The sequence below is a fragment of the Pseudonaja textilis genome, chromosome 4 (genome assembly GCF_049901715.1).
Source record: "Pseudonaja textilis isolate UNSWEBS1 chromosome 4, rPseTex1.2, whole genome shotgun sequence".
NCBI classification, from domain to species: Eukaryota; Metazoa; Chordata; class Lepidosauria; order Squamata; family Elapidae; genus Pseudonaja; species Pseudonaja textilis.
The window spans coordinates 89,326,822-89,354,481 of record NC_141993.1 but is presented as its reverse complement, the minus strand read 5'-3'; the positions used below and the strand labels follow the sequence as shown (position 1 = coordinate 89,354,481).

At 46.5% G+C, this 27,660-nt stretch overlaps 1 protein-coding gene across 1 annotated transcript; it reads left to right on the top strand.

Annotated features, from left to right (window-relative positions):
- The first annotated feature begins 446 nt into the window (after positions 1-446).
- On the top strand, positions 447-27,660 carry ALPI (alkaline phosphatase, intestinal). Its single transcript, XM_026721001.2, has 11 exons — positions 447-675; positions 11,307-11,423; positions 14,797-14,912; positions 16,122-16,296; positions 17,300-17,472; positions 19,220-19,354; positions 20,120-20,192; positions 21,365-21,499; positions 22,368-22,559; positions 23,613-23,729; positions 27,032-27,660. The coding sequence occupies exons 1-11, from the start codon at positions 618-620 to the stop codon at positions 27,304-27,306; spliced, it is 1,566 nt and encodes a 521-aa protein (XP_026576786.2). The 5' UTR covers positions 447-617; the 3' UTR covers positions 27,307-27,660.

The following is a 27,660-nucleotide window of genomic DNA, read 5'->3' as shown; positions in this document are numbered from 1 at the left end:
AGAAATTGGACAGTCACCTGTCTGAAATTGTATAGGGACTCCTGCTTGAGCAGGGGGCTGGACTAGAAGACCTTCGAAGCCCCTTCCAGCTCTATTCTGATTGATTGATTGACTACAGTTGCCCTGCCATCCTGCCAGTAACCACCAGAGCATAAACACTTCCAGAACCGTAGTTCAAGTGACAGGAAGAACCAAGATGATCAAGCCCAACAGAAAGTGAGCCTGCGCTCTTGTGTAGAATATTTTTTTCAAAAATTCATTCATTCAAGATTTGGGAGAAGAAACCAAGGCCAGGCTGATGCAAGCGAAGGATGAGGACTAGAAGCTTGGAACAGAAGCCTTACTTGTCAGGAGTAAAAGCAGAACAAAAACAAAACAGGGCTTAGCCCTGGGCACAGGTCCAAATTCTTGCAGCTATATATCAATACTTCCTGGTGCCAAAAGTTGTATAACTCGTACCCAGGTAGGACCCAGAGAGAACGAACGAACGTGGCTGCCCAAGGATTCCCGTCGCCCTCTCGCTGTCCAAAGTTCCTTGCGGTTTGTTCTTATAAGCCTCAGATCTTGGCGAGGTCCTTCCTTACCATCTGACCGCGTGCTCAGCTGTACCTGCAGACATGTGGCGGGCAGGACTAGTCCTGGGGTTGGTGTCATTTACCGCTGCACTTATCCCAGGTAAATTGGGCAGGTGGGCTGGCATGGGGTGGCCAGTATAAGAGGACACCTTATGGGATGTAGAGACGCAAAGGAGGAGAATTCTGATTAACAGAACTATGTGAAGGGAGCCCCCTTCAGATTTCTTAGGGAAGAATAACGCTATGTGCAGAAATGAGTAGATTGATAATTTGCTATTAGAGAGCAAGAAGAGAAAGAATATTATAAAATACGGGATTTATTTTATCAATGGCTAAGTAGAGAAATAAAACATACTGTAATATAGATATAATAAAGGTTATACATTGTAATGATACGTCATATTTGAGTATTGCAAAATGAATGATATTATGAACTAGACGTTGTAAAAGTTGAGATTGGCTCGAAAAGGATGACATGAACTTACAATCTAAGTCCAATAATGATTTGATAACAATATAATACGATGTGGATAGCTGATTTACACAATATGACCTTTAATTTAAGTTTAGGAGGGAAAGACTGTTAATATTATGTGTGCAAGAGATAGGTACCAACCGATACACTGTACAATGGAAAGATGGTTTTATGTTTTGTGTTCGTGTGTTTGTCTATGTTTGTTGTCAAAATTAAAAATAAAAAGATTTGTTAGGGAAGGTTGATCCGGTGGAAACGGCTGACATATCGTGAGTTGGAGATGGGCAAAGAAGCAGGAAACTCCAAAATTAGGGGACAAAAACATACGATGAAGGGTCGCAGGAATTAGGTATGGTTAGTCTAGAGAAAAGAAGGACCAGGGGTGACATGAGAGCGGTATTCCAGTCAATTTATTTTCCAAAGCACCTGAAGGCAGGACAAGAAGAAATGGATGGAAAATAATCCAGGAGAGATCCAACTAGAATTAAGAAGAATTTTCCTGACAGTTAGAACAGTTAACCTACGGAACAGTTTGCCTCTAGAAGTTGTGGAAAACTTCTAGAAGCTTCATCCCTGGTGGTTTTTAAGAAGAGATTGAACAGCCGCCATTGTCTGAAATGGTATAGTGCCGTGCTGGCAAACCTATGGCACTCCTACCACAGGTGGCACGCAGAGCCATTTGTGCCAGCGCGCGAGCCGCAGGCAAGCTTACCTTACTGCGCACATGCACGCCTCACAGCTGATTTTCGGCCTGTTTGAGGCCTTTTTCGGCCTCCCAGAGGCTTGAGGAAAGCCTTTGCAGGCCCCAAAATAGTCCCGTTTCGTCACTTCTGGTATTTCCGGAAGTGAAGAAACGAGCCCATTTTTCGGCCTGCAAATGCTGCAGAAGCTTTCCTCAAACCTCTGGGAGGCTGAAAAAGGCCTCAAACGGGCCAAAAATCAGCTGGGAGGTGCAGTGCAGGTAAGGGGGCGTGAGGGGGGAATTGCACACGCATGCACAGAGGTGTGGGGGGCGCGCACATTGCCTTCTGGGTGCTGGCATGCGAGCGCACGCACACAAGCGCACACACAGTTTTTGGCACAGGAGCCCCAAAAGGGTTAGCCACCACTGGTATAGTGTTTCCTGCTTAAGCAGGGGGCTGGACTAGAAGACCTCCAGGGTCCCTTCCAACTCTGATACTTTCTGAAATTCTGCAAGGATAATATACGAAGAGCCCTGTTGCTGGATTTTTACTGTTAGTCGATTAAGTAATCATCACAGCTGCTGTTTGTACATATTTAGTTAGCAGGTGTTTTTACGGCTTTCATGTTTGTTTGTTTTTTCAATTGTTTTTAACTCTTTTTGATCACTTTAAAATTCTGAGTCTGCTCCCAGAGTCACTTGATGGAGTTGGGCGGCTATCAGAACTGAATAAGTAAAAGTAAATTTAAGAAAAACAGGATATGGCCATGCACAGATACAGAAGGTAGTTTTGTGCTTTCACAGAACAGATATTTGCACTGGTCGTCCTCAACAACAGTTCATTTAGTGACCGTTGACACCCACCGAAAAACGTGACTTAGGACCATTTTTTTCACCCTTACGACCGTTGTAAGCACACGCACCCCTTCATGGCCACGTGATCAAAATTCAAGGCGCTTGGCGATTGACTCGTATTTAGGACGGTTGCAACAGTGTCCTGGGGTTGTGGGATCCCCTTTTGTGACCTGACCAGCAAAAGTCAAAGGGGAAACACCCGTTCCACTTAACAACCCTGTTACTAACTGAACAAGGGCACGGATTCACTTAACAATTGTGGAAGGAAAGGCTGGAAAATGGGGCAAAAAAAAATTTACTTCACAATCGTCTCGCTTAGCAGTGTAAATTTTGGGCTCAGTTGAGGCTGCGGTGGCGAAAGGGCAGCAGGGCTGTTGGTAGCCAAGGGCTAAACATGCTAAACTATCCTTCCTTTCCCTCCCTCCCTCCTTCCTTCGTTCCTCCCTCCCTCCTTTCTTTCCTCCTTCCTTCCTCCTTTCCCTCCCTCCTCCTTCCTTCCTTCCCTCCCTCCCTCCTTTCTTTCCTCCTTCCTTCCTCCTTTCCCTCCCTCTCTCCTTCCTTCCTTCCCTCCCTCCCTCCTTTCTTTCCTCCTTCCTTCCTCCTTTTCCTCCCTCCCTCCTTCCTTCGTTCCCTCCCTCCCTCCTTTCTTTCCTCCTCCTTCCTTCCTTCCCTCCCTCCCTCCTTTCTTGCCTCCTTCCTTCCTTCTTTCCCTCCCTCCCTCCTTCCTTCCCTCCCTCCTTTCTTGCCTCCTTCCCTCCTCCCTTCCTCCCTTCCCTCGCTCCCTGTTTCCTTCCTTCCCTCCTTCCTTCCTTCCTTCCTTCCCTCCCTCCCTCCTTTCATGCCTCCTTTCTTCCTTCTTTCCCTCCCTCCCTCCTTTCTTTCCTCCCTCCTTCCTTCCTTCTCCCTCCCTCCCTCCTTCCTTCCTTCCCTCCCTCCCTCCTTTCTTGCCTCCTTCCTTCCTTCTTTCTCTCCCTCCCTCCCTCTTTCCCTCCCTCCTTCCCTCCCTTCTTCCCTCCCTCCTTCCTTCTTTCCCTCCCTCCCTCCTTCCTTCCCTCCCTCCTCCCTTCCCTCGCTCCCTGTTTCCTTCCTTCCTTCCCTCCTTCCCTCCTTTCCTCCTTCCTTCCTTCCTTCCTTCCTTCCTTCCTTCCTTCCTTCCTTCCTTCCTTCCTTCCTTCCTTCCTTCCCCTCCCTCTCTCTTTTCCTTCTCTCTTCTTCCTCCCCCTCTTTCCTTCCTTTTCCTTCCTTGCTCTCTTCCCAACTTTCCTACTTTCCTTTTCCTCTTTCCCTTTCTCCTTTCCTGTCCCTTCTTGGAGGCTCAAATGCAAAAGGAGAAGCATTTCTCGTTTTATTTTGCTTTTAGTTTGTTTTGCTAGCCCTCTTCCAGAGAAAACTGAGCTTGTGGGGTGGGGGCGGGGGGCTGCGCGAGTCCTCCCAGGCCCTGTTTTTGGCTGCGACAGCCTGCAACCCTCTGCTGCACCCTTGGTCCCTTCTACGGCCATACTACCCTGAACACACACCCTCTGATCTCGGAAGCTAAGCAGGGTCAGGCCTGGTTAGTACTCAGATGGGAGACCGCCCTGGGAATACCGGGCGCTGTAGGCTTCCTTGGTTACTTCTTTGGAGTAACACTGCTCCCACTGCCACATCCCTGGATGACGAAGGGCTGCTCGGGGTCATGACGCTTCAGCACCGGTTCTGTTTGCAAGCGGTTCTTTCAGTTGTTTCAGATGCCTTTTGGCTAAGTTCTGGAGGAAAATCCCGAAGTCTATTGCGTCGTCCCAGGGCCTTAGCTCCAGGGCTGGGATTCAATTTTTTTTTAACAACTGGTACGTGGCTTAGTTGGTTGGCGTGGCTTGGTGGTCATGTGACTGGCTAGGCGTGGCCAACTCAACATCACTCACATTGAGGCACGCATCTCCTCGCCTGGCCTCTCGCGACTGTGGGGATACTGCAACAGTCGTAAGTGTGAAAAATGGTCATAAGTCACTTTTTTCAGTGCCACTGTAACTTTGAATAGTCACTCCACACAAAGTACCAGCAAAGGAAGGGAAAAAAAACTCCGGAGAAGTTCCTGAGACAGGAAGTCTACTCCTGCCAAGAAGGATTAATGGAGAGGCAGTTTCTGTAAGCAACACCAGAATGTTTCCTTCCTGCCTTCCTTACGGGATTAGCCCAGTAATTTCTTCTAACAACTGGTTCTCCAAACTGCTTAGAATGTTAACAACCGGTTCTAGCCAATAGGTGCGAACTGGTAGAATCCCACCCCTGCTTAGCTCAGCCTTCCATCCCAGCACCAATGGGGAGGCAGACTGATTGCCGTGTTTTAGAGCGAATTGATCTTTTCCTATTTTTTCCACCGCTTGATTGGAATTTTGGTTTAGGGCAGGCAGATTGGAAAAATTTGGCCTTCTCTGAAATTCCGCCAGCGATGATACCAACCAGAGGTGGTATTCAGCTGGTTCTGACCAGTTCTGGAGAACCGGTAGCAGAAATTTTGAGTAGTTCGGAGAACTGGCAAATCCCATCTCTGATTGGCTCCGCCCCCATCTATTCTCCGCCTCCTGAGTCCCAGCGGATTGGCTGGGTCTTCCTTTGGTTGCCCTGCACAGGAGAACGGAGCTGGAAAGCAGGTTAGTGGGGTGGGGAGGGAAGGGGGATTTTGCAGTATTCTTCCACTGCCATGCCCACCAAGCCACACCATGCCCACCAAGCCATGCCCACAGAACCAACCGGTAGTAAAAAAAAATTGTATCCCACCACTGATACCAACTCAGACGTTAAATTTCCCAGCCAGTGGCTGCTCAGCCGAGCCGTTCCTTTGCAAAGGAAAAACCAGTCGTGGGTTCAAATTCAGCTTCTAAGCCCCATCCCTGCAAAGGAATTTCTTCAATCAGATTTGAAAGGGGTGGAGGGGGGAATAGAGAATTTTGTTTGTTATGCTTAAAAGGGAACCTGTGGTTATGTTTGCCGATACCTCTTCGCTCTGTTTGCAGGGAACAAACAGATCTCTGCAAACCTCTAACGTCAATCATGCAATTGATCCGTCCTTTTTTAAGTCTTCCAAACATCCATGCATTATTGTTTAAGGCGAGATTTGTCCAGCTGGTTTAGCCTGTTCATTGAAATTCATGTTTTGTGGCTCATGGCCTAAAAACCCGGGACCTTAAACTAACTTCCAAGCCTGAATTTGCAGATTTGCATTTAGCCTGCAACGAACCTGGTTAGCATCAATCCAATTTGCCTGCTAAAGTTCTTCGCAGTTAGTTCCCCCATGATCAACCGGTCTTGTGGTTACAAATAGCATTTAATTTTGGGTACCATAAACCGCTTCCCTCCCCCCCCGGGGAGTTTGCTTTCATGTAAGAAAATAATATCGCTTTGAAGAATTTCCTACATGATTCAACTTAAAGACTGAAACCAGCAAAGCAAGGGTTTGATTTTTTATTTGAAGTTTGATTTTTTTTAAAATTTCCTTTATTAAACCAACACACAAACAAAAATTACAATAAAAATGTTGAACCTGGTACAGTCTTCCTAACATCAATCTTACTTTCCAATAATAATATTACATAATTTCACTCCATATACATTAACTATACATATAATCATTCCTTATTTACATGAATCTTCCTCACCTCTAGCCAACCATAACATTTGTCCCCATGTTTTATAATAATCCGAATCTTCTTTATTTTTTCGTTCCTTGGTTAGTTTATCCATTTCTGCGCATCTCATGATTTTCCTCAATATAGCAAATTCATTTGGGATATCTTTACTTTTCCAATTCTGTGCATACCAGAACTTTTTTTTTAAATTTGAGATTTGATTTTTAGCAGGCGAGACCTCAGCGGTGGGAAATGGGAAGTATCTGGTGACAGAGGAGGACAGAATGGAGTTTAGGAGGCTAAAATGCAGTTATTCTGCTGTCAATAGGAGTCAGCAAGCATTTGCGTAGGGATACCTGTGGGGTGGGCAGGGACGGGTAAAAGAGAGGTAGGCCTGTCACAGTTACCTCCCCCTGCAAAGAAAGAGGGGAAAAAAATCTGGCTGGATGCCAATGTCCCCCAAAATTATGTGCTTTTTGCAAATAATTATAGTGGATTTACTCCTGACAAGGTTTACAGGTAGCAAAGTATCCAGGTAGTCCTCAGCTTCCTATTATTTGTTTAGTGACCATTCAAAGCTGGAAAAATTGACTTTGCCATCCAGTCCTTGTACTTACAACTGCTGCATTATCCCCATGATCACAGGATCAAAATTCAGGGCCCTTGAAAAATGTGCATATATTTACGATACTTGCAACGTTCTGGTATCGCGGGATCGCTATTTGCAACTTTCCCGGCCAGCCTCTGAGAAGCAAAGTCAATGGAGGGGGGAGCCAGATTCATTTAATGACAGTCATTAAGTGAAACTGCCATGACCATGAGGAAAACCATGGCAAAAATAAAAGATGGTAACTTACTTAACAACGGTCTTGCTTAGCAATGGAAATTTTAATCTTAACTGTGATGGTAACTTGAAGACTAGCTGCCTATTGTTAACCTCAGCTAACAATGTTCGGATGTCATGGTTTCTTGTGGACTTCAACTCCCAGAATTCCTCAGCCACCATGCTGCAGATTGACATCCACATCTTTTAAAGGGAATTCTGGGAGTTGAAGTCCACACCTCATTAGGGGAATTCTGCGAGTTGAAGTCCACACCTCATAAAGGGAATTTTGGGAGTTGAAGTCTGAACATCTGATGAAGAATTCTGGGAGCTGAAGTCTTCATATCTTAAGAGGAATTCTGGGAGTTGAAGTCTTCATATCTTAAAGGGAATTCTGGGAGTTGAAATCCACATCTCATTAAGGGAATTCTGCGAGTTGAAGTTACACATCCGATGAAGAATTCTGGGAGTTGAAGTCTTCATATCTTAAAGGGAATTCTGGGAGTTGAAGTCTTCATATCTTAAAGGGAATTCTGGGAGTTGAAATCCACATCTCATTAAGGGAATTCTGCAAGTTGAAGTTACACATCCGATGAAGAATTCTGGGAGTTGAAGTCTTCATATCTTAAAGGGAATTCTTGGAATTAAAGTCCACACCTCATAAAGGGGATTCTGGGAGTTGAAGTCTGCACATCTGATGAAGAATTGTGGGACTTGAACTCTTTGTATCTTAAAGGGAATTTCTGGAATTGAAGTCCAAACCTCATTAAAGGAATTCTGTGATTTGAAGTTACACGTCCGATGAAGAATTCTGGGAATTGTAGTCTGCACACCTTAAAGGGAATTCTGGGAGTTGACGTCCATATATTTTAAAGGGAATTATGGGAGTTGAAGTCCACACCTCATTAAGGGAATTCTGGGAGTTGAAGTCTACACATCTGATAAAGATTTGTGGGAATTGAAGTCTTCATATCTTAAAAGGGCTGAGAGGCAAAGTCCACAGGTTTTAAAGTTGTCAAGTTTGAGAAAGACAGCTCTAGTGAATGCCCCCAAATGTACTGGACAACGTGTCCCATCTTCCCCGTCTGTAGCTGAGCATTGCAATTCCACAAGGAAAGCCTGGAAGGCATCGTGTCTGAATTTAGGTATGTAAGAAGAATTGGAAGGGGGGAAAATAGTTTGCAATTTGTAATCGCTCATTGGTAATTTGCACGCCAGCTAAAGTTGCCACGTTTGGAGACTTTTGGTTCCAGAGAGAAATGCCTGAAAACATTTTCTCTTCTGCATTTCACTGTCTTCCTATTTTCCCACAGTTTAAATATTTGATGATTGTCTTATCAGGGCAGGGAGTTGACATTTTATCAAAAATGCCCTTGTGCATGATAAACCAAGCAGTTAATGAGCAATTGATTCTGCATGATGGGGCTAAATTGTTAAATAAACATTCAAGCTATTGTAATCTTGACATTTGCTTACTTTGCAAGCGGGAGCGAAGGAAAAAATTCCAGGCTTCGGTTTATCACAATCCTGATTAAAAATAGGAACAAGTGTCTTGATGGTGAATGAAGGTACAAACTCCAAGGAACATACAAAACAAAACAAACCATAAATTACAAATTGTTTTTCTCTCCAATTCTTCTCACATACCCAAATTCAGACATGATGCCCTCCGCTTTCCATGATGTGGAGTTATAATGCTCAGCTGCTGATAGTGGAAGATGGGACATGTGGTCCAGTACATTTGGGAGGCATCCACTAGCACTTTCTTTTTCAAACTTGGCAATTTTAAAACCTGTGGACTTCAACTCCCAGAATTCCCTTTCAGACGTGTTTATTTCAGCTCCCAGAATTCCCTTTCAGACGTGTTTATTTCAGCTCCCAGAATTCTCTTTGAGATGTTTTTATTTCAACTCCCAGAATTCCCTTTGAGATATGTAGACTTCAACTCCCAGAATTCCCTTTCAGACGTGTTTATTTCAGCTCCCAGAATTCCCTTTCAGACGTGTTTATTTCAACTCCCAGAATTCCCTTTGAGTCGTGTTTATTTCAGCTCCCAGAATTCCCTTTCAGACGTGTTTATTTCAACTCCCAGAATTCCCTTTGAGATATGTAGACTTCAATTCCCAGAATTCCGTTCAAGACGTGTAGACTTCAACTCCCAGAGAAACCTCATTAAGACACGTGTATTTCAATTCCCAGAATTCCCCAGCCTGGCTGAGGATATCCCCATATCTTAAAATGGCCAAGTTTGAAAAACTAGAGGCACGGCTAGACTAGGTGATTCGCCAGAGATGGTCGGGGGAAGATTCAGTGTTAGATTTTAGGGAGCAGCTGACCTATTAGGTGGGTGGGGAGACCCCCTTATGAATCTGATTCGCACAATTTCTAGGCTCCAGTAGCGAAAGGAAGGATGGATCCAGTAGATTCCAATTCACTGCCTTAGTGTTCCCATCTGTAAAATGGACATATTAGTTGGGGGTATCCATAGGCTATGATGAAAGAATGTTAGGATTGACTGAAATAATGCAAGTGAACTTCTGCCTGGAGGTTATGGTCAAGATGAGAGCCATGAGGAAAGCAAGGGTTTTTTTTTCTGCTAATAAGGTGGCCATTTTGACTTTCTTGACCTCCTTCCGGACACCTCAAGAGTCTGACCAATGGCCATTCTTTGTTTCTGGCCAAACGGCAGTATTGTGATAAATAAAAACATACAAAAAATATGTTTTTGCACCAATGAATCGATGCACGTTTATCTCTGCTAGCTGGGGAAAACAAACACAGCTACTGCAAGAAGAGAATTGTCCTGAGGCTAATTTGAGCTTTGGGGTTTATTTTGACCTCAAGCGATTTCCAGTAATTTATGTCTTCATTTCATTTGTTCATTTAGATTGGTACAATAATCAATAATTAAAAATCTTAATCAATAATTAAAAATAATTAAAGATAATTAAAAACGACAGCAAGAATCTCTCTATATAAAAGCAAAATACCACTAATGGATCATCACAAAATCTCCAGAACCGTAAAGCTGTAAAACTTGAAATGTGGCCCGTATGTTCCTCTTGGCTTCTAGGTGCCCACTAAGAAAGGATTTTTCGAAATGACCATCAGAGTATTAGTATTTCCTGTATTACTATTATTATTATTATTATTATTATTATTATTATTATTATTATTATTATTATTATTATCGTGCTCTGATGCTCCCCACCTGAAAAGAAATCTGTTCCAAATGCAAAACACAAGCAGAGGAGTTTCACAGCACCAAGCAACTTTAGTATAGAATAGTTGAGCTAAGCTAAGCCCAGGCTCCTTGCTGTCTCCTTCTTGCTCACACAGCAAATACTGTTTCAGTTTCCAAACAGCCTTCAACTCTCTCACACACTGGAGACAGGACGCTAGCCAGATGAATACCGATGGATGCTGGTAGGCAGAGGTACAATTCCGCCCCCGCCCCCCTTTATTTTCCTCCCAAAAATCTAAGCCCGATCACATAGTTTCGTAGCAAGCACGGGTATCGAGCTAGTACAGAATACAGAATAAAGAGTTGGGAGGGGCCTTGTAGGTCATCTAGCCCAACCCCCTTACTCAATCAGGAGACCCGATACTTTTTCAGACAAGTTGCTGTCCCGAAACAAGGGTCCTTTCTCCGTTGATTTTACTGTTTTGCTTGAGTTGTTTAGTTTTAACTGCGTTTGCTTGTAATTGCATGTAATCACCTGGGACCTGGTGCTCATTAAGGAGGTGTGTAAACACAATAAGAGCGGAGCTAACAGGTTGTGCATTTAGATCACGGCTTGGCAATGCCTGAGCTTGTGTGACGGTTGAGGGCAGAGGAGAATAATTGCAAATAAAGAATTATACTTAATTCCGAGCTGCTTCAGACTGAGGATTTCAGTAGAAAAACTCTGAAAAAGGCAAGGCTCAATAGAATTGTGCAAACAAACAAACCCCCCCAAAGACCCTAGACAAATCAAGGATGTTCCCATTTTACAGAATGGAAGTCACTCGGCAAGAAGAGCAGTCTATAAATTTGATCAAGAAATACAGGATAAACCTTGATTACAACCGCCTGTTCAGTGACCATTCAAAGCTACAACGGGGTCCTGCCCCTGGTGGAGACTGACTCTGAGGGAGAGGAGGAACAGCCGACAGGGAGTTGAAGTCTTCCCACCTTAAAATTGCTGAGGACACACAAATTTACACCATCAAGGACCAACAAGCTACAACATTTGAACAATTGAACAGTTCAGTGTTGATCCTAATCCCTTTCTTTCTCCTTTCTTCCCAGTGGAAGAACAAAAACCGTCGTTCTGGAATCAACTGGCGGATAAAGCCATTCAGAAAGCGAACCGGTTACAATACCGCAACTACAAGGCCAAGAACCTCATCCTTTTTCTGGGAGATGGTGAGTAGTTACTCCAGGGTGAAGCCTAACCGGATGGCTGAATCAGAATTATTATGCTCTTTCTTGGCCTTTCTCTCTCTTTCTTTATATGGAATTATTGCAGCATTCGATTTTCTCCTTCAAGTGGTTATAGAAATCTCGCTTCTACTCAAGAGTTCAGCCTTCTTCTTCTTCTTCTTCTTCTTCTTCTTCTTCTTCTTCTTCTTCTTCTTCTTCTTCTTCTTCTTCTTCTTCTTCTTCTTCTTCTTCTTCTTCTTCTTCTTCTTCATCTTCATCTTCATCTTCATCTTCATCTTCATCTTCGTCTTCCATATCCGTCATCGGACGTTGGCAATCATGTTGGTGAACCTATTTTTATCAACAACTGCCCCAAAACAAGCTGGTGTTGTCCAAACCAGTCCCTTACATGATTTTGAAGCCATGATGTTTTTCTTCTGCCTGGACTTCGTTTGCCTTCAATCTTTCCCTGGAGGATTAAGTGAAGGATGCCGTATTTTTCCGGGCGTTGCATTACATGCCCACAATATTCTAACTTTTTTATGATTTCAGCTTTGCAAGAAAACATTTGTTTGTGTTTTTCATTCCTTGATCCAATCAGGTTATGCTTCATTGCTGGTGAACAAATGGAATGCAATGAAAAAATCCATCTTTACATTGTCCGTTTTGCTTCAGAGATATTGAAAAGGAATGAAAGAATAACAAACTTGGAAGTGACCTTGGAGGTCTTCTAGTCCAACCCCCTGCTTAGGCAGGAAACCCTACACCATTTCAGACAAATGATTGTCCAATCTCTTCTTAAAAACTTCCAGTGTTGGAGCATTCACAACTTCTGGAGGCAAGTAGTTCCATTGGTTAATTGTTCTCACTGTCAGGAAATTTCTCCTTAATTCTAAGTTCCTTCTCTCCTTGATTAATTTTCATTCATTGCTTCTTGTCCTGCCTTTGGGCTCTTTGGAGAACAGATTGACCACCTGCTCTTTGGGGCAGACCCTCAGATATCGTAAGACGGCTATCATTTCACCCGCTATTCCACTTTTTCACTAGACTAGACATACCCAATTACTACAACCATTCTTCATATCTTTTATCCCCACTCACCTTTGTTGCTCTTCTCTACACTCTTTCTAGAATCTCAACATCTTTTTTTATAATTTAGTGACCAAAACTGGATGCGGTATTCCAAGTGTGGCCTTACCAAGGCCTTATAAAGTAGTATTCACACTTCACAGGATCTTGATTCTATCCCTCTGTTTATGCAGCCTAGGACTGTGTTGGCTTTTTTTTGGCTGTTGCAGCCACACGGCTGGCTCTTATTTAAGTGATTGTCCACTAGGACTCCAAGATCCCTCTCACAGTTACCGCTATTGAGTCAGGTACCATCTGATTGGTACCTGTGCCTTTAGCTTTTCTAAATGTAAAAACTCGCTTTTCTCCACATTAAATTTCATATTGTTGGACAGAGCCCATTGTTCCAGTCCGTCAAGATCTTTTTGGATCCTGAGCTTGTCTTCTGGGGCATTGGCTACTCCTGCCAGCTTAGTGTCATCTGCAAATTTGATGAGTTCTGTTAGGATATGTGCAGAGTAACCCTTGTATAAAAAGGATATGCACACAGGGTTAGTCAGTATCAGTCCATAGTCAGTATCAGTATAAAGAGAGATCATCTGTGAAAAAGAGAAAGAGAATTAAACCATGATCTATAGCTCCCTCTTAAGGCAACTTGTAGCATAATTAACCAACCAGAATACACCATAATACATTACAGTATTTTTCCTTAAAGCTACAAACATATATATTTGTAATTTATATATTGTCAACCCAACTACGTTGTTTACATATACATAACAAGTTCCCCTTCTATTCCCTCATCCAAGCCATTAATGAAGATATCGAAGAGTCCTGGGCCTATGATGGAGCCTTGTGGTACCCCACTGCTTACTTCCCTCCATGTGGATGTAGTATCATTAAGTACTACTCATTGAGTACGGTTTGTCAGCCAGTCATGAATCCATCTGGTGGTGATGTTGTCTATTCCACATTCTACCAGCTTACCAAGAAGTAGTTTGTGATCTATTAGTACATCACGTTCCAGGACTCCAATGCCTGTATATCAAAGTATGAGGAACAATTGTGGAGAACTTGAAGTCCTAGTACATGAGGGCAGATACAGCATTCTGGCTATTACCGAAACTTCGTGGCATATGAAACCTATGACTGGAATGTACTGCTAGGAGGGTTTAATTTGTTCCAAAGAAACAGATCTAACAAAAGAGGAAGTGGAGTGGCATTAACTACTGAAATGCAAATAAATAAATAAACAAACAAACAAACAAATAAATAAATAACCAAGGATGAAAATATTAAGATACAGATAGTCCACGCCAACTCAGAAAGCTCAAACTGCCCAAGGAGCTGCTGATCCAGTTTCACAGGGGAATGATTGAGTGTATCATCTGCACCTCCATAACCGTCTGGTTTGGTCAGGGGTGGGATTCACATTTTTTTAACAACGGGTTCTGTGGGCGTGTCTAGGTGGGCGTGGCCACGTGACTGGGTGGGCGTGGCTTTTTCTTTCATTTTTTTTTGCAGCACCTCTCCCCTGGGTTTTATTTTTTTTTTGCCTCCTGGGCCTCAGGGAAGCCTCTTTTGGGGGGGGGTGTTTTTGCTCCCATGAAGCTTCCCTGGGGCCCAGGAAGGCAAAAACAGAGCGTGGGGGGAAGACATGTAGCACCCACCCACCTCGCTCCCAATCCTGGTACCCCCTTTTGCTTCCTGGGTGAAACAATAAGACAGCGAGGGGGATCCCCGCACAGCTGATCATCGGAACAGCTGATCGTTGGGAGAGGGGGAAAAGGCCTTAAGAAGCGACTGGGCAGAGGAGAATGCAGCCAGCAATGTCGGGCATGAGCAATAAGGACTGACTGGGCGGAGAGGAGAGGGGCAGGGCAGGTGGACTGGAGACGGACCAGCCAGGGGCATGATTTGCCAGTTCTCTGAATCGTGCATAATCATAACAACCGGTTCTATAGAACCAGTCCAAACCGGTAGACTCCTAACCCTGGGTTTGGTTCTGCAACCCAACAAGACAGAAAACAGACCTCTGACAGTAATTAGGACTCGTGGGCATGAAAAAGGATGCCGTGTTAATCTGTGGAAGAGCCACTGCGGAAGGACAAGACAGGTGACCTCTTTCCAGGTCATTTTTCATCCTTGGGGTCTACAAGGTGACTGCCGTGCAAGTTGATATTTGCACGGACGAATGGAACATAATTTTTTTTTTATTTTTCCCGTCGAAGGAACGGTCGTTGCAGAACGAAGGAGGGTCTAATTCAGCCGTGCAGGTTTTCTCATGCTGAGTTTGTCTCCCCGGCAGGGATGGGCATTCCCACCATCACAGCCACCCGCATCCTGAAGGGGCACATGCAGAACCCGCCGACTCCTGAGTCACCTTTAAGTATGGATGCTTTTCCGTTCGTGGCGCTTTCCAAGGTAGGAAGCCGATGCATTTATTTTTGTGACCTTGGCGCTCCCAGTGGATTTCCTCGTGGACGGGGACGGGCAGGGGGAACTTGTCTTTCCCTGTTCTCAAAAGTTCCTGGGACACAGAAAAGATGATCAGATCAGATCAGATGATGACAAGAGAAGACAAGAGAAGACAAACCGATGATGGGATGGGATTGGAAGGGAAGGGATGAAAAGAAAAGAGAGGAGAGGAGAGGAGAAGGGAAGGGAAGGCAAGAGAAAAGAGATGAGAAGCGAAGAGAAGAGAAGAGAAGGAAAGGGAAGGGAAGAGAAGAAAAGAGAAGGAAGAGAAGGGAAGAGAAGAGAAGAGAAGGGATGAGAACAAAAGAGAAGGGAAGGGAAGGGAAGAGAAGAAAAGAGAAGGGAAGAGAAGGGAAGAGAAGAGAAGGGATGAGAACAAAAGAGAAGGGAAGGAAAGGGAAGAGAAGAGAAGAAAAGAGAAGGGAAGGGAAGAGAAAAGAGAAGAGAAGGGATGAGAACAAAAGAGAAGGGAAGGAAAGGGAAAAGAGAAGAAAAGAGAAGGGAAGAGAATGGAAGAGAAAAGAGAAGAGAAGGGATGAGAAGAAAAGGGATGAGAGGACAGGAGAGGAGAAGGAAAGGGAAGAGAAGAGAAAGGAAGGCAAGAGAAGAAAAGAAAAGGGAAGGAAAGGGAAGAGAAGAGAAGGGAAGAGAAAAAGAGAAGGGAAGAGAAGAAAAGAGAAGGGAAGAGAAAAAGAGAAGGGAAGAGAAGAAAAGAGAAGAGTAGGGAAGAGAAAAAGAGAAGGGAAGGGAAGAAAAGAGAAAGGAAGGGAAGAGAAGAGTAGAGAAGAGAAAAGAAGGGAAAGGAAGGGATGGGAAGAGACAATAATTCAGTGACAGGATACTTTCAATTGTCCCTCTATAGAAAGTGGTAAGGAAAGGGCTAAGAAGCCGTACTTTTCTCATTTGGTGCAGACAATTTGGTGCTCAATTGTGGTCATAAGTCAAGGACTACCTGTATTCTGCAATTTTTCTGATATAAAAGAGGGAGAGCTGGTTTGAACCGGGTCTGCCTGGGCCGCTTGTACCCAAGAGTAGGGCTGGCCTTTCCTCCTCCCCCCGCCATGCCCTCCCCTCCAACCCGGAGAAGCTGTTTTGAACCCCTGGGAGCCTGGAGGCTCGGGGCTTCCTCCCAGCTGTCTCTCTTGCTCTGTGCAGACCTACAACGTGGACCGCCAAGTGCCTGACAGTGCGGGAACGGCCACTGCCTACCTCTGTGGGGTGAAGGCCAACTACATGACCATTGGCGTGAGCGCCGCCGCCCGGTTTAACCAGTGCAATACAACGGCGGGCAACGAAGTCATTTCAGTCCTGAAGCGGGCTCAGCTGGTTGGTAAGGAGGAGAGGATCGGAAACGGGGAATGTGGGGTTGGTGAACTTTATGAATGAATAAATCCTTCACTTTCACTTTCACTTTCACTTCCACTTTCTCCTTCACCTTCATCTTCACCTTCTCCTTCACCTTCATCTTCACTGTCACTTCCACCCACCTTTCACTTGCACCTACACTTTCACCAAACTTTCACTTTCACCTACACATTCACATTCACCTACACCTACACTTTCACATACTTTCACCTGCACCTACACTTTCACTTTCACACACACCTTAAGTTTCTCCTGCACATACACCTTCCATTTCACCACTTTCACTTTCACTTTCACCCACACTTTCAGTTTTACTTTCACTCTCACTCTCACTTTCATTATTGCATGCACACCATATTTTTGCACGCCAGAATGGAGTGGATGGATTTATGCAAGCAACACAGGTAATCCTCGACTTACAACCATTTGTTTAGGGGCCATTCCAAGTTACAACGGGACTGGGGGGGAAAAGCGACTTATGACTTCTTCATGTGTACGACCGTTGCCACACCCCTATGATCATGTGATCAAAATTGGGGCACTTGGCCGCTGACTCGTATTTATGACAGTTGCCGTGTCCCCGGGGTGGCGGGGGGATCCCTTGATTTCCTTTTGCGACCTTCTGACAAGCGACATCAAGGGAGGGAAAGCCAGATTCGCTTCACCACCGGGTTCCTAAACTTAACACCTGCAGTGATTCACTTAATAACCGTGGCAAGAAAGATGGTCAAATGGGTCAAAGCTCACTCAGCAACTGACTCGCTTAGCAATTGAAAATAGCTGGGGGGGGGCTCCCTCGTGGTCGTAAGTCGAGGACTGCCTGTATCTTTCTGGTTTGAATACTTGTTTCATCTGAAGGCGTCGTTTTCACCGCGCTTCTCAGTTGTTCGGTTGCTTTTCGCACACCGTGGGTGTGGTTCCAGGCTGATGGCGTGAATGGCCCTTCTCCCTTTCTCCCTCCCTCACAGGGAAGTCCGTGGGGATTGTGACCACCACGCGAGTCCAGCACGCTTCCCCGGCTGGCAATTACGCCCATGTGGTGAACCGAAACTGGTATGGCGACAGCAACCTGCCTAAGTCAGCGCTCGCGGAAGGCTGCAAGGACATCGCCGCGCAACTCATCGAAAACGTGAATCTCACAGTAAGTCAGAGGAGCCCAAACCCATCGGTCTTGTTTGAAGACCCTTCCAGGTGTGTGTGTGTGGCCTGCTACCGGTTCGCACTGGTTTGGCAGAACCGGGTGTAAATTTGACATCTGGTTTGCCAAACCAGTAGTTGCAATGATGGGCTGGCCCCGCCCACACCCCCCACCCTTCCCAGGAGTCCCCAAATGGCCCTTTTTGGATCCCGGAGACTCTGGAAGGCCGGAAATGGGCCCCGTTTCCAGCCTCCGGATCCTGGGGAGGGCGGAGATAAGCCCCCCCCCATGGTGCGGAGGCCAACTAGGCCACACCCACCATGGACATGCCCACCAGCACCCAAGCAGAGAACCCATTTGCTGAAATTTTTCAAGCCCACCCTTGGACCTTTCTTGTTTTTTTTTTAAAAAAATAATGTTTTATTAATTTTCTACTATTACATTTAATGAGTGTTTAATAAACATCGTGTTGTCCGGATTGCTTTGTCTGCTAAACAAGGCAAATTATATTCCTATTCTTTACCCCCCATTTTTTCCAGCCATGGATAACATAAATTCCACGTTTGGTTTGTGTCTTCTATAACTTCTTCCTGACTGATCTTCAATGTAAGTCTGTCCATTGGTGCGCAGTCCAATATCTTCTAAATTATCTCTTCCTCTAGTGGTATTTCTTCTTTTTTTTCCAATGCTCAGAAGGCACCAGGGACCCTAGAGGAGTCCTGCTCCTCCTCCTCTCTGTAAACCCCACTCCCTTCTAACACTGATGATGTTGCCTAGTTGGGTCGTGAAACGTCTGCAATGAACCACCAAGATTAGAGAGAACCAAGGACCCACAGTTGTTTTCCTCCTCCTCCTCCTCCTCCTCCTCCTCCTCCTCCTCCTCTGTAAACCCCTGTCCCTTCTAGCACTGATGATGTTACCTAGTTGGGTAATGAAATATCTGCAATGAAACAACCAAGCTCAGAAAGCAGCAGGAACCCTATGGTAGTTGTCGTTGTCCTCCTCCTCCTCCTCCTCCTCCTCCTCCTCCTCCTCCTCCCTCCTCCTCCTCCTCCTCCTCCTCCTCCTCCTCCTCTCTTCAAATCCCCACTCCCTTCTAGCACTGATGATGTGACCTAGTTGGGTGATGAAACGTTTGCAAGAAAACAACCCAGCTCAGAGAGCACCAAGGACCCCACAGATTTCCTCCTCCTCTTCCTCCTCCTCCTCCTCCTCCTCTTCCTCCTCCTCCTCCTCCTCCTCTCTTCAAATCCCCACTCCCTTCTAGCCCTGATGATGTGACCTAGTTGGGTCATGAAACATCTGCAAGAAAACAACCCAGCTCAGAGAGCACCAGGACCCCAGTCTTCCTCCTCCTCCTCCTCCTCCTCCTCCTCCTCCTCCTCCTCCTCCTCCTCCTCCTCCTCCTCCTCCTCCTCCTCCTCCTCCTCCTCCTCCTCCTCCTCCTCCCCTCCTCTCTTCAAACCCCCACTCCCTTCTAGCACTGATGATGTGACCTAGTTGGGTCAGAAACGTCTGCAAGAAAACAGCCCAGCTCAGAGAGCACCAAGGACCCCACAGATTTCCTCCTCCTCTTCCTCTTCCTCCTCTTCCTCCTGCCTCCTGCCTTCCCATAAACCCCATTTCTTTGTAGCCCTGATGATGTGACCTAGTTGGGTCATGAAACGTCTGCAAGAAAACCACCAAGCCCAGAGAGCGCCAAGGACCCCCAGCAACTCACGTTTTCTGCACCCCGTCCTTTCCTTGGCAGGTGGTCCTGGGTGGGGGCAGGAAATACATGACTCCCAAAGGCACCCCAGACCCTGAATACCCCACCAAAAACTCAACCCAAGGGACCCGTAAAGATAACAGGAACCTAATTGAGGAATGGCTCCAAGTTTCGCCGGTAAGTCTCATTATTTTTTTTCCACCCTGCCTATCCTCCAATCTGGTGCCCTCCATTTGCGGGGGAACTACAAATCTCAAAAAAAAAAAAAAAAAAAAATTCTCTAGCAGAATGGGAATTTCAGGCAGTCTGCGACTTACAACTGTTCAGTTAGTGATGGTTCCAAGTCACCCCCCTGCTGTGAAAGTTAGAGACATGTTGTCAACTCATAAAATATTTCTCTGGTCTTTTTAGAGTGGCCAACAGAAAGGGGGCGGGGGAAAGAATTGCAGCAGCTTGCAAAACCGAAACGGCGTTCCATAAATGTTTTCGGAGATTGTAACTAGGTGACGGGAGTTTCTGCAAAATTCTAACTAAAGAACACGATTGATGACTCTGGGCTATGGACGTGTCCCATTGGAGAGTACTTATTAGGATACACCCAGCGGGTGGGGGAAAAAACAGACTCAAGGGTGACCATGAATTAGGTGTTTCAGAGTCGGCTACACCCAGGCAGTGCCGGCATGTTACCTCCCAATAAATCCTTTTTAAGTTTTGGAAGTTTGGCTCCAGACTCAGGATTTAACGGCTGGAATCCTGACACACGTCTTAAAGGAGCCGAGATTGGGAAACCCTGTTGTAACTGGGATAAAAAAAGAAACCACAGTGATTGTGGGTAGAGCTTCAACTGCACTGTGGTGTCCGCCATTGTGACTTTTTTGACCCAACTTGCACCTCCTCCCTGGGCAGGGGTCTTTCTCACCAGTCTCTGGTTTTCTGTTCTAGGGTAGCAAATACGTTTGGAACCGAAATGACATGTTGAAAGCCGCCAGCGACCCAAAAGTTCGCCGTCTGATGGGTAAAGGATTCAAAATGCGTTTTCCCTCCCCTGTGTGTGCTTTTGTGTTTCTCTCTGTGTGTCTTTGTGTGTCTGTGTGCGCCACTGATTTTTTCCCCCCCCTCTAAATATAGTTGAATTTATAGCTATTAAACTCAGTTTACATATTCTGGGGAAACTAGTGACAAAGATTGGGTTGTTTTCAGGCTGCTCACTATTACAGTTTGTGTGCGTTTGTGTGTATGTGTTTGTGAAAGGTTACACAGAAGAAAGGACTTCCCTGCCCAGCTCAAGAGGGAAAGCTTTAGACAGCAGCATTCTGACATGCAGTTTAACCCCCATCTCGAAATTGCATGCTGAAAACAGTGTTGCATTTGTGTTTGCTGATGGAAGAAGAGAATTAAAAATGCCCTCCCTCTTTCTAACTACCCTGTTTCCCCCGAAATACTTCCTACCCTGAAAGTAAGTCCTAGTTTGATTTTTACGCATGCACCCAATATAAGCCCTACCCACAAAATAAGCCCTAATTAAGATCCCGCCCACCCCAGAGTGCATGGGTAAAAATTAAGCTAGGGTGGAGATGGAGAGGGGGTGAAGCTACCCTACTACTTACCTTTGGACAGGTGTAGCCAGGCCTCGCATACCCTGACACCTGCCTTGCTAGTCCATTTCTTCTGCAGCCGGCAAGGCTGGCAAGGCTTTCCTGAAGGCCTCTGTTACTGAGAAAAAAGCTCCAGATCGACCCAGAGCTCCGTTTTCACCTGAAGAGGCCTTCAGGAAAGCCTTGCCGGGCACAGAAGAAGAGGTTCCTGAAGGCCTCTGACAGCGAAAAGGAGGCCGTGGGCGATGCGCGCAAGTGAGGTTAGTCAGTGGATGACATCCCCCCAAAATAAGACCCGGTGCTTTTCTTGGTAGCAAAAAAAATAAATAAGACAGGGCCTTATTTTCAGGGAAACATGAGTAGTTTCCCCAAACTAAGATTTGAACTTTAAAATCAGCAAACTGGGTGGATTTGGAGCCAACCCAAAAGCTAACTGAGATATTGCCAGCACAGCTTTATATGTTGTGTGAATGCAGCCAGCATGTTTTTATCTGGTCGCGTTACACGTGTGAGGTGATTGAGTGGTTTGAACCCTGGACTCTCAACCTTGGCCTTCGCTGGCGGTGTGAAGAACGTTTCTTGTTTTTCTCAGGCCTCTTTGAACCTTCAGACATGAAATACGAGCTGAACCGAGACAACAGCACTGACCCGTCTCTGGCCGAGATGACCGAAGTGGCCATCCAACTCCTCAGTTCCAACCCAAAGGGCTTCTATCTCTTTGTTGAAGATAAGTCTTGGATCTCTACCAGGATGGTCTTCTCAGTTCCCCAAGCGATCGAAGGAGGAACCGATCGGAGGAGGATTTTGAGGGGGAGAACGAATAGCTTATTTTTACATCGGATGGGCTAACCAAGTCAGGGAAAGCTCTAAATCACTGTGTCAATCATACACACTGGGTAAAGAGTAGGAACGTCAAGGTCGATCGCCTTATAGCAAGATTCCATGCAGAAAATCCAACCTAGTGGGGTTCGCAACCCTAAATTCTATATCTGCACTCAATTTGTTTTCGCTTTATATAGGTCACCTTCAAGAAGTGAGAGGAGCCGAATGTCAATTCATAAAACGTTTCTATGCCTGTTTTAGTAGTTGCCATTAAAAAAAAAGTGTGTGGGGGGGGAAGGAATCTGGAAGAGCAGTGTAGCAGTTTGGAAGCGGAAGTACATTCCAACTGTCATCTTTGAAAGATTATAAATAAACTACCAGAGCTTTTGCCTGCAAATATATTTAATTGGAGAATGTGATGGATGACACCCAGCCCGTGAAGGTGCTCAGTTGGAGAATCTGATTTATGACACACCCAGGGGGGAGTGGGAGAACAGGGCCACAGGGGACTGTGAACTATGTATGCCAGAGTTGGCTTCATACAGGGCAGTGCCAGTATGTTGCCTCTAATGAACCCTTTGAAGTTTTTTGAAGTTTGGCTCGAGAATCATGATTTAATTAGAGCGGTCACTGGAATCCTGACACAGTGTTTGTTAACCTAACTCTAAGATGGGTGGATCAACTCCCAGAATTCCCCAGCCAGCTGGGCTCTATGAACTCTGGGAGTTGAAGTCCCCCTATCTGAAAAGTTGCACCTGCTCTTCCCATTTCACGAGGCAGAATTGACCACGGACACCACGCTGGTATTGCGAAGCGAGCCCTGACGGAGGCGATCGAGTTTGACAAGGCCATCGAACGAGCTGGGGTGTTCACGAGGGAAAAGGACACATTGACCGTCGTGACGGCCGACCATTCTCATGTCTTCAGCTTTGGAGGCTACACTCTCCGGGGATCCTCCATTTTCGGTAGAGCCTGGGATTCAGCCAAGGGGTGGGATTCAAAAATCCAAGTAACTGGTTCGCTGCACAGTTGCTGGGTGGGCGTGGCCTACTGGAACTTCCGGGATGACCGTTTTTTGCCTTTCCCAGAGTCCGGAGGCTTCCCTCAGGCTTCTGAGGGAAGGTCGAAAATGGCCTCCCTCGGGCTCCGGAGGCCCTCCGAAAGCTAGAAATAGGCCCGTTTTCAGACTTCTGGAACTTTCAGGAGGGCCATTTTCCCCCTCCCAGAGACTCCGCAGAAACCCTGAACTTACCTGCATCCAAAACGGGTGGCGTGGAGACTCCTGAAAGGGGTAGGGCCAGCTGGTTAGTTCAACTACCGGTTTGGCGAACCAGATCTAAATAAAACAACTGGTTTCCCCGAACCAGCCCGGACTAGCCGAATCCCACCCCCGGTTCAGCCTCAAGGCGGGTAGCTTTCGGTGAGGAGAATCTGAAGAGGTTGTTTGGCCCTCAAGGAGGTCATGAGACCTACAGTGGAGGCCCCCTATGAGGAATCTATGGGTCAGGAAAGATGAGAATATGGGAGGGGAAACCATGGAAGATCTTGTAAAAGAGAACTGGGTGAGAACTCTTAATAACCTGAGGCAATGTTTCTCCATCTTGGCAACGTTCAGATGTGAGGACTTCAACTCCCGGCTGGGGAATTCTGGGAGTTGAAGTCCACGTATATTAAGGTTGTTAATACTCGTCTACGGAGTTGTTCCAAGGTCCCTGGGCTGATCTAAGACATCTGGAAGGAGAAGACACCACCTCATATATCTCATAGTAGGTCTTCTTCCCAGTTTCAGTTGCCTGTAGCCACCTTCTCCTAGGTCACCCCTTGGAGATAACCCAGAGCTTGATGAATTTAGACTGTGATTCACGTATTTTGAGGGTTATCTTCCCCGAGATAGAAGGTAGGTGGCCTCCTACTGTATTCAAAGTAGCCAGAAGGTTAATGCTTCACAATGGGCTTTGTTGTCCTAGAGGCAGACAGGCTGGAAAACATGGCTCAGAAGGTCTCCTTCTTCCTTCCAGGTTTAGCCCCCGAAACTGGGACAGACGGCAAGCCGTACACCTCCATCGTTTACGGCAACGGGCCAGGCTACCAGATCACTGGCCAAGGCCGACCGAATGTGACCACGGAAGAAATTGGTAAGAGGGATACAGAAGCCAGATCGGCTGGCTGGTTAAAAGCCCACAATGGACGGATGCAGTCAGACACCCTCAACCTCACCCTCATACCCAGAATCCCCAGCTGCAATTCTGAACTGGAGCAAACTGCGTTTCTCATCCCTCTTCCAGCCAGATGGCGTTAATGGCTGGGAACGATGGGAGTTCCGTTTGCTCAAAAGACTGACTGTGGGGGGAAGGCAGCTTTTGAGTAAGAACGATAGAAGGAAGGAGCAGCGCCGGACAATATTAAAAACTCCCTGGATACCAAGTGTTTTTAATCTTAGTCATTTTAAAATGTGTGGACTTCCACTCCCAGGATTCTCAAGCCAGCATGGAATTCTGGGAGTCGGAGTCCAAGCCACTTAAAGTTGCCAAATTGAAAAATATTGGACTACACGATCTGCAGGTGTCTGTGGAGATTCTCAGTCATCCAAGTCATGGTTGTCTCAAAAGTTCTTTTTTTCCCCCCAAGATGCAACTGGACTTTCTTGTTTTTCTTTGAAGACGTTTCGCTTCTCACCCCCAAGAAGCTTCTTCAGCTCTTGACTGGATGGCGGCGAAGGGAAGGATCTATACTCCTTGCAGACAGCTGGTCATTTTCATCCTTTTGGAGGGGCATTGAGGCCACTTGGAGGCTTATCTGCATCCTCAGAGTCACCTGAGGATGCAAATGATCACCTGTCTGCAAGGAGTATAAATCCTTCCATTTCCCACCGTCCTGTCAGAGCTGAAGAAGCTTCTTGGATGAGAAGTGAGACGTCTTCAGAGAAAAAACAAGAAAGCCCAGTTCAGCTTCATTTAAACAACCCCATAATCCTTTGCAGGGAGGAGTCTGGGCAACTGAATGAAGCTAGCAGAGTGTTTACTGGCCGGATGCCCTTCCTGTAGCCAATGCAGAGTTTTGTTCAGCTGATATACTCTCAGCGTGCCCAGAGAGAGAAATATCTGCCTCTACCAAGGATCAAACTCACAGCCTCCTGATTGTGAGGTGATCAAGGCCATTGCACCACTCACAAGAAAGTCCAGTTGCCTCCTGAACTAAAGCGCCTTTGGGAGAACCAGGACCTGGAATGACGGAGAATCTCTACAGACTTTTAGCTATGCAGTTTGGGGTGGACACCCTTGGAACGGGGTGGGAGTAGGAATGGATTTCCAGAGGGAAAAAATTGCAGGCCACAGGAACCATTTGCACCACTCGGTTGACCCTGAGGACACAGATAAACCTCCAAGTGGCCTCAACGACCCTCCAAAAGGATGCAAACAACCAGCTGTCTGCAAGGAGCATCAATCCTTCCGTTCCCCACTCCGTTGCAGCACTCTCATGTGATCATTTGGACCCTTGGCAGCTGGCTCAGACTTATGACCATTTTCACGTTTATGAGCATTGCAGCATCCCCCGGGGTCTTCAGTCAGAGCTGAAGAAGCTTCTCAGATGAGAAGCGAAACGTCTTCAAAGAAAAAAACAAGAAATTCCAGTTGCCTCTTGCAGAAAAAGTACCTTTGGGACAACAATATAGCTACTACTCCCTTTTCCAAGGAATATTTTCCCTAGACCAGAGGTGGGCTAAGCTTTTTGGGCTCCTGTGCCAAAAATTGTGCGCATGCTTACACGCTCACGCTCTTGAGCCAGCACCCGGAAGGCAATGCACGCCCCACCCACGCCCCCTACGCATACGCGCCCAATCCCCCCTGCCACCCTCTTACCTGCACTGCGCCTCATAGCTGATTTTTGGTGGGTTTGAGGCCTTTTTCAGCCTCCCAAAGGCTTGAGGAAGGCTTCTGCGGGCTTCTGCAGGCTGAAAACTAGGCCCGTTTCATCACTTCCGGTATTTTCAGAAAAACAGGAAGTGACTAAACGGGGCTAGATTTCGGCCTACAAAGCTTGTAGAAGCCTGCAGAAGCCTCCCTCAAGCCTTTGGGAAGCCGAAAAAGGCCTCAAACACACCGAAAATCAGCTGTGCAGCGCACACATGCACAGTGATGTAAGTTTGCCTGCAACTCATGTGGTGGCACAAATGGCTCTGCGTGCTACCTCTGGCACACATGTGATAGGTTTGCCATCACGGCCCTAGACTTTTACATCTAGTTTATATCCTGGGATCTCCTTGTGGTCTCCTTTCTGATCAATAATCAGGGCAGACCCTGCTTTGCTTGGAAAACAAGGGTTGTCTGGATGCTGCCAGAGGTGGAATTAAACTTGGAAGGGAAAAACACTTCGGTCACTGGTTTAGGTAGGGGTGTTTGCAGGGTGAGGTCAGAAAAGTCAATATGGCAACCATGATGGTGTAATCTCCAAAGCTCTGCTTGCTGTTTACAGTTAGTCCTCCTGTAAATTCCTGTTGCTGAGCGAGACAGTTGTTAAGTGACTTTTGGCCCATTTAAGCAGATCAATGGCGTTATTAAGTGAGGACCACAGTTGCTAAGTGAGCCTGACTTCCCCACTGATTGTGCTTGTCAGAAGGTCTCCAAAGGTGACCCCATAATTCCAAGACATAAATATGAGTCAGTTGTGCCTGAATTTTGATCAGGGGACCATAGGAAACGCTGCCATGGTTGTGGGAAAATGGTCATCAGTGTGAACCAGTTGCCAGTCGTCCAAACGTTGATCACACGAGGACGCTGCAACGGTCATAAGTCTGAAAAACAGGCCTAAGTCACTGTTTTCAGTGGCGTTGTGACTTCAAACAGTTATTAAATGAACTGTTGTAAGCTGAGGACTCTAAGTACAGGTCTAGCTATGGCACTCAGCCCTCCTTTGAGCGAGCAACGAAGAGGCCATCATGCAGCGGTTCGACCAAGGCGCCCCAGTGAATCAAGGGTGCTGAGTTCGGGTCACCATCTTTTTTTCTTAAGCGTCTTCCTTTTCCAAAATAGGGACGCTCAGTGGCTCGGCGGCTAAGACGCCGAGCTTGTCGATCAGAAAGGTCGGCAGTTCAGCGGTTCGAATCCCTAGCGCTGTGTCACGGAGTGAGCTTCCGTTCCTTGGCCCAACCTAGCAGTTCGAACGCATGTCGAAAGGAACGCAAGTAGAAAAATAGGGACCCCTTTGGTGGGAAGGGAACAGCGTTCCTTGCGCCTTCGGAGGCGTTTAGTCCGGCCAGCCACAGGACCACGGAGATGTCTTCGGACAACGTTGGCTCTTCTTCGGCTTTGGTGACGGAGATGAGCAGCGCCCCCTAGAGCCGGAAATGACTAGCACGGATGTGGGAGGGGCACCTTTACCTTTTACCTTTCCTGAAAGATCCCTCCTGCCCATCTAACCTCCGGTCTTCTCTCCCCAGAGGAAAACGATTATCACCAGCAGGCCGCCGTGCCGCTCTTGTCAGAGACCCATGGAGGGGAGGACGTGGCCATCATGGCCAAAGGACCTATGGCTCACCTTTTCCACGGGGTGCAGGAACAATCCTACGTTGCCCACGCCATGGCCTACGCCGGCTGCTTGGAGCCCTACCAGACGTGCGATTGGCCCGATATGATAGTTAAGAAGTCTGCAGCTGCCCCCAAGGCCGGCCTCGCGGGACTCCTCCTCACTCCCTTGCTCCTCTGGATCTGCTAGTCCTTCCCCTGGGGCATTCTGGGTCAATCTGGCTCTTCTTCCTCCTCCTCCTCCTCCTCCTCCTCACGTCTGGAACGGAGCTGCCCTCTCAGTATCTTCTCCTAGGGGTGGGTGGGCTTCTAAATCATGCGGGTTTTTTTTTAACACCTTGGTGGACTTCAACTCCCAGAATTCCCCATGCCTGGACTCAGGCAGGCTTTCCAAGCTTCTACACCAGGGGTCCCCAAACTGGGCCACTTCTGGGAATTCTGGGAGTTGAAGTCCGCCAGTCTTAGAGCGGCCAAGTTTGGAGGCCTCTGTTCTGCGCTGTTTGCGAGTTCCTTTCCAAGTAAATTTAAGATTTCGGGGTTTCCA